At 35.5% G+C, this 11,173-nt stretch overlaps 1 protein-coding gene across 2 annotated transcripts; it reads left to right on the forward strand.

The window, feature by feature from the left end:
• The first annotated feature begins 528 nt into the window (after positions 1-528).
• On the forward strand, positions 529-10,884 carry ren (renin). 2 transcript variants are annotated; one of them, XM_038271508.1, is made up of 9 exons: positions 529-755; positions 1,222-1,369; positions 1,792-1,915; positions 3,750-3,868; positions 3,971-4,167; positions 7,565-7,687; positions 7,789-7,930; positions 8,034-8,132; positions 10,417-10,883. In XM_038271508.1, the coding sequence occupies exons 1-9, from the start codon at positions 685-687 to the stop codon at positions 10,576-10,578; spliced, it is 1,185 nt and encodes a 394-aa protein (XP_038127436.1). In that variant the 5' UTR covers positions 529-684; the 3' UTR covers positions 10,579-10,883. The 2 variants fall into 2 exon arrangements, with proteins under 2 accessions (XP_038127436.1, XP_038127437.1); XM_038271509.1 differs by lacking the exon at positions 529-755 and adding an exon at positions 759-900 and having other exon boundaries at positions 10,417-10,884.
• The last annotated feature ends 289 nt before the right edge of the window (positions 10,885-11,173 follow it).

Raw genomic sequence — 11,173 nt, forward strand, 5'->3', positions numbered from 1 at the left:
AAGCCAAATCTTTTTATAAAGTTTAGCTTACATCTAACAGCCGGTAGTGTTTTATTATTCAGTCAGTATCCAAATCAAACAACTGAAGACAAAAAAAAGGAGACAAAAAGGTAAGGAGCCTGAAGAGATATGAGGCATTTTTGCAGCCTTTACAGGAAAATAAGGTACACATTCCGAGATATGAACTGGAACAATAAAGATTTTAGGTAGACTCGGGATTTGCTTTCGTTGCCTTAATGATCTTACCTATATCTGTATGGACAAATCACAGCATCTTCCCTGTCTATGAAGCTTCCCACAACCCTGCAGAGACGGTGTCTGAGTCTCTGACGCCAGCAGTCTAGAAAACTGTGTACCCAATTTGGTCCTCAGGGCACGAGGGGTCAGATCTCCCTCTGGGTCATGTTTAATACTAGAGGGGTTGTGAATCAGTGTAGAGGAATTGGTTGGGGGTAGGGTTTGTTTTCAAGATGTCATCTTGAGGAAAGCTCCAAGCTGAGTGGCTAAATGATGTGAGCGCAGTTTAGAGGACCGGCTATAAAACAGGTCGAGAAACAAACACTATAAGATGCAGCATTCACCACCTTGGATTGCACCAACCAAAATCTTTACAGTCAAGAAAAGCTAAAATCTAGTGTCAGCATTATTAGCCTAGTTTTTCTGCCTGCTGTCTGAGAGGTCATCATGATTATGTCGCTGAGCTGCTGGATATGTTTGGTTGCTCTATCACTGACCCCGAGCCATGGTTTAAGAAGGTAGATAACACACTTCTTCAAATCTATTACAGTAAAGTAATAATAGCAGTCCAGGTTTGTTAGGTGTCAGACATGTTTCAGTGGGAGAAAACATGCCATTGCAAAAGGAATAGTGACAGCAAGCAACTAAACCAATGAAGACAGGGTAACAAATGGCTTTTGTTGTTTTTTCTTTTCTTTTTTTACTAAAGCTTTTGATTACAGATCGATTAGCATGTGTTTTCATTTATTTTTTCTAGCTGGGAGTTTTCAGAAAAATTATGTCTGGGCTTCATTAAAAGCACATTGACATACTGTGATCATGACCAGGAACATGTGTCAGAAATTGAAAATTTTTCATAGAACTCAAACTACCTTTCTTCTGTCACCACCTTTATTTGCTCTCCTTGTATTTAGTTTCATTTCTCTTTTTCCCCTTATTTTTTGGTTGTTTCCCAAATTTCCTATTTTCCTTTTCTGTCTTTAGAATTGCTCTCAAGAAGATGCCATCCATCAGAGAGACTCTACGGGAGATGGGAGTTTCTTCAGAGCAGGTGTTGACTGAGCTGGCCCAGATGAACACGCCAGGCCCAAACAATGGAACTGTTCCCACACCATTAACCAACTATTTGGATGTGAGATTTCTTTTTACGTCCAGTTACATGTTTTATTAGTGTATTTCCAAGTAAAAAATCTGAAACATATCAAGAATATGTTGTAGTGTTAAATATTCTGCAGGTGACAGGATATAAAGACTTGTTAAATTAAAGGCACCTGGGGTTGCTGTTGGAGGTTTAAACAAAAGCAGATCCAAGTTTTTGGGGTTAAGGGGCCCACATATACAAGAGCCTTCATCACTACCTTTTGGACCAATGCTGAAAATGTGTTCTTGTGAAAAACAGCAGATCCATTTCCCTTTGAATTGAAGGTTCATTCATGAGTCATTTTCCTGGTGTCATCTTTCATTCCCTCAAACATATTTTGTGGGAAAAATCACAGATAAAAAAAGGAGCCTTTAAAAAGCATCAGAAACAATGTCCTGTTTGTCTTTAAACAGACTCAGTACTTTGGGGAAATCAGCATTGGTTCCCCTCCCCAGATGTTCAACGTGGTGTTTGATACAGGTTCAGCCAACCTGTGGGTGCCCTCACAGAGCTGCTCGCCTTTCTCCACTGCCTGCTGTAAGTGACAATAACTAAAATTTTGAAGGTGCATTTCATATTAAAGACTGTTGTAAACTGTGATATTCATTTGCTTTCTTAATACCAAACCGGACCCCATTTTGCCTTTAGAACTGCTTTAATTCCTTATGGTTTATATGAATGATCAACATGTCAGAAATGATTCTCAGGGACTTTCTAATTTTCTCAGGTCCACGTATGGATGATGGTATGACACGTCCTTCCTTACATCATAAAAAGGTTCTTAGGGATTTAGGTCTGGTGCCTGTGGAAAACATCTGGGTATAGTGAACTTGTTTTTTTTTTTAAGAAAGTAGTTAAAGGTCAATTGATCCTTGTGACATGATGCTGGAAGTAGCTATCAGAGTATAAGCAGTAGTCAAGGATTACCCTTGGCAGCAATATTTCAATCTGAAAAACTCACACGGAAAGAAAAAGACAATAAAAAAAATGTATTGAAACAATTTTTTTAAGACTTTTGCGTTCAGATATCAACAGGAAACATTAGTGCTGAATTTGACTTTAATGTGCATAAGCTAATTAAGTTGGTTCAGTAGACTGTGTGAGCTGATACTAGTGCTTCACTCGGGACCCGAAAGATAGATACCCACCTTGGATACACAGAGGATGCATGAACCTGTCCATGATGAGCAAGCATGAAGTGACAGTGGAGACGAGAAACTGCCCTTTGGGAAGAAACCTCTGGCAGAACCAGGCTCAACACGACAGTCTTCTGCCGGATTGGTTGAGATGTGGCGGTAAATGCAATAAGAGTCTGGGAGTAATTACACTCTGATAGGGACGAGGTTGAAGAAGCACCATGGAAAAGCCAGATGTAGCTTAGCTACGATGTTGGAGAAGGGGATTGAAGTTTGTTGAATCGGGGTCATCTTAGTCAAAATCAGACATAGCATAACCACTGCCTGCGTTTTGGGAAGCAGTTTGAGTCGTGGATTTGAAGACCTTTTAAAATGAACTCTGGATGCTGATTGGGCCTCGTCGAGGTGCGGTTCAAAGCTGATTGATTTGAGTCAAAGGCAAGTGAGCCTCTAATGATGAGGGCAGGTAATTTAGTTTCTTCAGTTGAACTTCAGCCTAGGCTTCCTTACTGTGAAAGATTGTGGTGTTTAAATCTCTACTGGTGTCTACTGGTTTTTAGGGGTCAAGCTGTTGGCCCGGGTGTACCTGTAGAATATAACTCACATCACACTACCACAGGCAGGATGGATCCATGCTGTTAGGCCATTCTTATTAAAATTCTGACCCAATTCTTTGAATGTTACAGTTAAAATCAAAACTAATTTGATCAGGCAAATTTTTGTAATCTGCTCCAGTTTTGGGGAGTGAGTGCAAATTGTAGCATTAGTTTCCTGTGCTTATGTAAAATGAGCGGTACAGAATTTTGTCTTCTGCTAATGCAGCCCATCTTCTTAAAGGTTTATCTTGCTGTGCACTCAGAGATTGTTTATCTATCTGCATTGTTGTTACTATTGGCATCAACCACAATGTCACTTTCAGAGTCAATTTAAACTCGTAAAGCTGTTTGTCTTCAAGAAATTGAAAAGCCATCCAAGTAAAGTGAGCAGTGATTTGTCTGTAGCATAGATGATGTTACAAAATTCAATGATTCAAATATCTTACCTGGTAAACCAGGTTTGGCTTATTTTCTGTATGAATTACATACACTTTTTTCATCACCTAGCTGTAGGTAGACAGACCTCTGAAGCCCATAAACATTGTTTTTTAATTGTAAAGATGATTCCCTACGGTGGATCATGATCCAATATTGGTTTCTGCTTTGTTTTTGACTTAACTGATGATTTTGAATGTTTAGTTACTCACAACAGATATGATTCATCCCAGTCCCACACTCATGTTGAGAATGGCACCGGGTTCTCAATCAATTACGCTTCTGGAACCATCAGGGGATTTCTGAGCGAGGATGTTGTTGTGGTGAGTTCAGACTCCAGAACATAAATCATTAGTTCCTTTAAAGGCCGGCCCTCTGTATGCCATATTACACCCCTATGTCCTCTGGGTATTTGATCCCTGCAGGTTGGTGGTCTCCCTGTTGTTCAAGTATTTGCTGAAGCGACCTCCTTGTCTGCCATGCCATTTATTTTTGCCAAGTTTGATGGGGTCCTAGGGATGGGTTATCCCAGCGTGGCCATCGATGGTATTACTCCAGTGTTTGATCGCATCATGTCTCAGCACGTCCTTAAAGAAGAGGTGTTTTCAATCTACTACAGTAGGTGTGTTGACAGAGTGCATCTGTGTTTCATCATGTTATGTAAAATCCGCGTGACAGTAAAAACATGAAGCTAGACATAAATGTTGCAGGAGCTTGCCAGTGCTGTTTTTTTTTTTTTTTTTTTTTTTTTTTTTTTTAGTATTTTAAGTATTTTATACGTTTTTAAATAAATAAAAAAACCAACATGCAGATATTTAAAAATAATGATTTTATAACCCTACCTCTGACTCAACCCCATCAAGTATAATAGGTCAACTAAAATCTTCTTCTTGGAGCTTCGTGACTCCAAAGGATTACTAGAAATAATACCTTGTTCATGGAAAATCTTTATGACAGAACAGATACAAACATACATTTTTGTGGGAAAGAAAAAAAACATTAACACTGAAGGTAAAATGTACCTAAAAGTGTATGGGATCCAAGGTGGTACTAAACCAGGCTAACACCAGGTTATATTAGACCCACTTAAGGGAAGGGGTTGAGGAAAATAAACAAAGCAGAAAATTGTTTAACAAATCTGACTTTCCTTTTTGATATTGGTTAAAGCTCGTAATAACCGTCTAACAATAAGCTGATATCATAAGCATCTTATCATTTATTGTCACCCCTGTGAGAGATGCTTGAAAAGCCTTATAATAAAAAAATTTACTCTTAGCCTTAAAACAAAAGCTTAAAAAGTTTAACAGAAGTCTGTGTTACTTTAAATAGAAATGCAACCCTTCCTGTTTTTAAGGATGGCAGAGACTGGGGCCTGTTGGTTATGTTTACTCTGTCCCCCAGGCAAGGAAGTCATAGATTTTATATATATATATGTGTGTGTGTGTGTATAGGTATGTATATATATATATATATATATATATATATATATATATATATATATATATATATATATATATATATATATATATATATATACACACGTCCTTAAAGAATTTATAGTGGGGATCCTTCAGACATAAAAAACAACAATGCCAAGAGAAACTGTTCTAATTGATCTGCAAAGGGTACAGTAGGACATTTGATAGAGTTATGCAAAAGTAAGTGAGTTGGTTGTAATCAGCCTGTAAAACCCAATTAGTTAATCTAGCATTTCTATCCCTGACCAGCATTTCTCTACAATCAAATCTATTGTAGATTAATAAGCTGAAATATTACTTCTCTGAATTTGTGGCAGTGCTTATTAAAACAGATTTTAGATGGATTATGGCTGCATATATATATATATATATATATATATATATATATATATATATATATATGCATATATATATATACATACATACATACATACATACATATATATATATATATACACATATACATACATACATACATACATACATACATACATACATACATACACATATACATACATACATACATACATACATACATACATACATACATATATATATATATACACATATACATACATACATACATACATACATACATACGTACATATATATATATATACACATATACATACATACATACATACATACATACATACATATATATATATATATATATATATATACATATACATATATATATATATATACATATACATATATATATATATATATATATATATATATATATATATATATATATATATATATATATATATATATATATATATATATATATATATATATATACACATATATATATATATATATATATATATACACATATACATATATATATATATATATACACATATACATATATATATATATACACATACATATATATACATATACACATACGTGAAGGTTATTTTAGAACGTGAAGGTTATTTTAGAGTTTCCCAGAGACCAGTAACGTGAGCGTGAAACTCCCATGACAATGTTTAAAATGTCTACCATGATGCTGTGTTGCCTGGAGGAATGTATCAAATGTTGGAAAGTCAACCTTTCTCCTGTATGTGCACTGCAATAGATTTACATTTATGTTCCGGTGTCTGCCAGGTTAGCCTACCGTTGTTTTAAGCCTCTTTAAAGAATTATATTTAGTGGGGGGATTCTTGGTCCGTCTGCATAAATAATTTTCAGTGTCTGATTTGATCACTTCCTTAAAAGATACATTTTGTTTAAGATAACACCAGATAACTGTTGGGAGAAATAAATACATTGTCTATCATCTTTTAAGATTCAGTTGTTTTTGACATCTGGAAAAAAGAGCACCAATACAGAATGCACAAATAAAACAGCATGGACAAAAACTGCTGGCTTAAATGAAAATACTGAATACATTTAATTTATTGCATCATTAAAATATATCACAATAATCTACTCAATGTGTGGTTATTTAGGGTACTCCTTGTTGGAAATTAACACAAATGTGCAGATGAATGAGTTTTATAGCAGTTTGTGGCTTTTAAACATCCTTACCAAGAATACTAAAAAAATTTAAAGGCGTCTGTATAAATGATGTTGACTGAAGCATAAAATCTTACATCGTGTTAACAGACATTTTCTCATGATTCTATTCCATCTGTTAGGCTCTCAGATGTCCAAAATAGGAAGGAAAACATAGATAGAAAGGTCATGTCTTTAGAAATTTACTGCATGTTGCACCAGAGCACCAGAAGGTAATTCCAAAACAAACAGAAAGAAATCAAACATAAAACACAAGTTGAGCCCTTAATAATAAACTCCCAAAACCTCATGAATTACAAACATATAAACAAAAATCATAGCCTTCTGAATCCTAAAGTCATGTTAGCTAGAGCTAATGAATGAAAAGTCAAATAACTGTTGTGTCCCCAACAGACATTGAATGAGAACAGCAAAAATACTCTAAGCAAATATTTCTCAGTATTCTGGTGTTAATTTTGGTAATCGAATAGGAATAAAACAGAAAAGGTTTCTTTTTGCATATTTATCAGAGATCTCTTTACATGACATCAATCATAAATCACCAAACCCACAATGATAAAAGTGATGAAAAGGAAGTGAATTTCAAAAGGAACAAGTCTAGGGACAGCGAGCTCAAAATACTGACCCATCATGATTCATGGAGCCGTGGGACTTGAAACTGTTAAATATCCCTTATGTGTAAAACTAACTGCAGACTCTGCAGATCTGTTTTAGATTTTACTCTTCAATGGTCAGGTTTTGCTTTCATTTGAATTTCTTTGAGCGCACTTGGCTTTCCTTTGTAGTCACTCAATATTTTTTCATTGTCACTCATCTTGACACTATTTCTAATATGTTCCTCCTTGGTGTCAGTGTATATTTGTCCGTAAGTCATTTAACATTATGCATGTTTTTGTGATGGTTTAATGATGAAATCCTCCTCCAAACAAGGCCCATGACCTATATGAACCTCTGGCCTGTGCCCAGCAAGCTCTTTTGTAAATCTTTTCATAATTGTTGCATGTATTTCAGGGACCCAAAGCACTCCCCTGGTGGAGAACTGCTCCTCGGGGGAACTGACCCAAACTACTACACTGGAAATTTTAACTATCTGGAAACAAGGGAGATGGGAAAATGGGAAGTCACCATAAAAGGGTACGATATTTGCTGAAAGTCATTTGCAATATGTGTGTATCTAAGAATTCCTTTCTGTGCAAAGATTCAGAAATGTCAAGAAGCGTGTTTTGTTTGTTCAGGGTTTCTTTGGGGGCGAAGATGATGTTTTGTGAAGAGGGCTGCACAGCTGTGATCGACACAGGCTCCTCCTACATCACAGGCCCAGCCTCCTCTGTCTCTATGCTGATGGAAACTATTGGTGCTCAGCTGGACGAAACTGGAGTAAGTCCATGACAAAAAAAAAAAAATACCAACAAAAAGTCATAATTTGTTTAAGAAAATAATCTTCACCTGTTTTAATCCTATACAATGTGTTGTTTAACAGTATAAAGTTAACTGTGAGACAGTGAAGATGTTGCCCAGTGTGACATTTCTCCTGGGAGGCCAAGAGTATGCTTTGACGCATGAAGATTACATAATATGGGTAAGATGGAGAATGGCTGCCAATTTATTAACAGCACAAATAATTCTGTTGTTCAGTTAAAAAAAAAAAAAAAAAAAACAATGTCGTGAATGGTAAGGTTTGTTCAGAAAGAAACTCAGGAGCAGCATAACAAACTGGAGAATTACTGAAGAAATAAAAACTAATCTAACCCTAAATTACAAATTAATTAGAAATGGTATGACACACTGAGAACAGAGTAATGAGCACTAGCAGAGAAACAGGCTAACAAAATGGAGTACCAAAGTGCATTGACGAAGTATGGATGAGTTCAGCAGTCAGATAAAATTAGTTGCACTAAGGCAGACATATGTATACAGAAGTTGAAAGAAAAGAAATTAGCTAAGAGATTTCATTCAGTTCTAGTTAATCCATGCGATTGATCCATAAAGACACAGCTATCCACCTAAACTGAAAATGTTTCGAATAAAAGCCGAAATTAGAGGAGCAGCCAAGAAGCTTGTGTTAACTGTATATAAGCACCGTCTGTGATTATTGTTAGAGTTGCTCTCCAAAATGTTTTAGATAACTGCAACATGACTAGTCAAAATAACCCAGTAGATATCTGCAATGTTTGTGTATATCTTGAACTGGATTTACTTATATGCATAGCTGTTGCAGATATCTGTAAAATATAATTAGAGATATCTAGACTTAGAGTCTTGACCAGGCAAAATGACTTTGCAGATATATGCAAGGTGAAATGCTGGAGTCATTTATTAATCCTGAAAAGTACTGTATGCCCTGTTACGGAAACACCTATGCTCATTAAATCCTCATACCAAAGTAGAAAACAGATTAAAATCTTTCTGACTGAACAATCTTTGAATATATGGGATGTGTCATGAGAAGTTTAGGAACAAGTCAAAAGAGCGCAAACTGAGAAAAAGAGCAAAATACATATATTAATAAAAAGCGTGATTTTAATTAGAACAAAATGTTGAAATTAAAGTTTTGAAAAAAAAATGAAGGGGAGGTTTCAAAGCTTTTGATTGCAACTCATCCTGTTTTTTAATGTAAAATCACAGCTGGCCCACATCTGCATATTTTTAAGGCAAACCCACAGCAAACGTACTGTATATGCTTCTTTATGTTTGCTTTCATTACTGTATGTGTGTCGGCCAATAAGCGTTTGAATGCATAAATGCTTATGCAGATAGGTTAACTGCCTCGTATCCATGGAGTACTTATTTGTGGCCACAACATAGATGTAAGTTATGTAAGTTATAATGAGCAGCAGTACAGAATTCATTTGAGAGGTGGAGGTGAAATGAGGCTGTCACTTCCCTTCGCCTTAATCTGCGTACTTATTTTTCTCACATAGTAAGGTCTGACACGATTAAGTGTTTTTATTTTATATTTTTTGCAAGGGGATAATTTTTCAGTCTTGAGAAAAGTTGGGGTTTTAGCCTTTCTTGATAATGTACTTTAAAATTGCCCTTTAGAGTCGGTAGTAATGCATTTTTACATTACATTTATCCCTCATGAACCCCAGAACGGACAAAATATTATTCCAAAAATACCTTTCTGGATGGCACATCCTGGTCTCAATAGGTAAAGTATAGTGGTAAAGAAAAAATATTAAAATTAAAAAAAAACTTTTAAGGGCTGCACATTTTGTCTCGGGCAACCGTGCGCTCAAAGGTTTCCTGCAAAACCAAATAACAAAGGAGAAGATGCAATCACTGGTCAGGGTAGTGGCTCAGACTGGTTTGATTTAGAATAGCTCATAAAAAAAAAAAAGCTTATTTCACCAGTTTCAATAAAAGCAAAAAGAGAAGTGCTTAATGTATTTTCATGTCCTAACTCTTAGTTTGTGATGAGTTTCATAAAGAAGAAAAATTTCTTGGGAAAAACAGAGGGAATGCAGCTCTCAGCAGCTCAGACTTGGATGTTAAGGGATAAGAAATAGACTAAGTTAAGGGGTGCCCACTAAAGGCCTAGGTACCATATGCACTGCCCACCACTGATCATACCTGAAGTTCTTGTGGCTTTGGGAAAAAATGTCTTGAAATGATTTGAGAATATAAGCAGAAGAGACACTAAATAAAAACTCCACTGATGAAAAATAACAGCTAAAATGTGGATGACTGTTTTAATACATAAAACATAGAAAAATAAATGTTTCTAAATCTTTGCTATTTTTTCCATCCAGTAACAATCTTTTTAAAAAGAATTAAAATAGATTTGTCACCCTGTTGATTTTTAATTAGATGCACTGGTGTACCATTGAAGGATTTTAAACATAGCAAACCCATTGTTTCAGCAATCACAGATCGAAGGGGATGTCTGCATCGTCTCATTCAGGGACTTGGATGTGCCACCACCTACAGGTCCTGTCTGGATTTTGGGAGCAAACTTCATTGCCCGGTACTACACAGAGTTTGATCGTCGCAATAATAGAATAGGGTTTGCTACAGCAGTCTGACAAGAGCTTAAAGCCTAAATATATTAACCTGTCTCCCACCTTATTTTTGCTGCTCATTTCAAATATCATCTTGCCATCTCTAATTGAACACCTTACATTTGTCCATGTTTGAAAATTTTATTTTATTCTAATTTAAATCAGAAACAAAGAGGAATGCAAGGCATTTACTAAATTTGTTTCTTTATCTAACACAGTTTGCACTGAAGGCCATAAATTTTTTTTCTCCACTTTTGTTTATGAGCAAATTTAATCTGTTCATCACTCTGCTTGTAATGAACGGTTTTAATATCACCTATGAAAATAAAACACTTATGTGAGCCTTTTTTCGGTTGTTTTTCCTGTGTGATTTTTGGGTTGCTGAATTGTTTCCATGTTGGTGTGATGAATTCATTTTGGGACCGTTACTTGAAAGTTCCGTCTGAAGTTAAAAACAGATGCTGGAAGAGATTTTATCTATAATTCTAATGCTGGGTCAAATATTTTCAACATCACATTATCTTTTTTTTTGTGTGCAAATTATCTGCTTATAAGATTAGAACAAAAAAAAACAAAAAAACAATCAGTTTTTCAGATTTACTCATTAAACTGTGACAAC

This window comes from Cyprinodon tularosa, unplaced genomic scaffold (assembly GCF_016077235.1).
Source record: "Cyprinodon tularosa strain WSP-4 unplaced genomic scaffold, ASM1607723v1 ctg8, whole genome shotgun sequence".
NCBI classification, from domain to species: domain Eukaryota; kingdom Metazoa; phylum Chordata; class Actinopteri; order Cyprinodontiformes; family Cyprinodontidae; genus Cyprinodon; species Cyprinodon tularosa.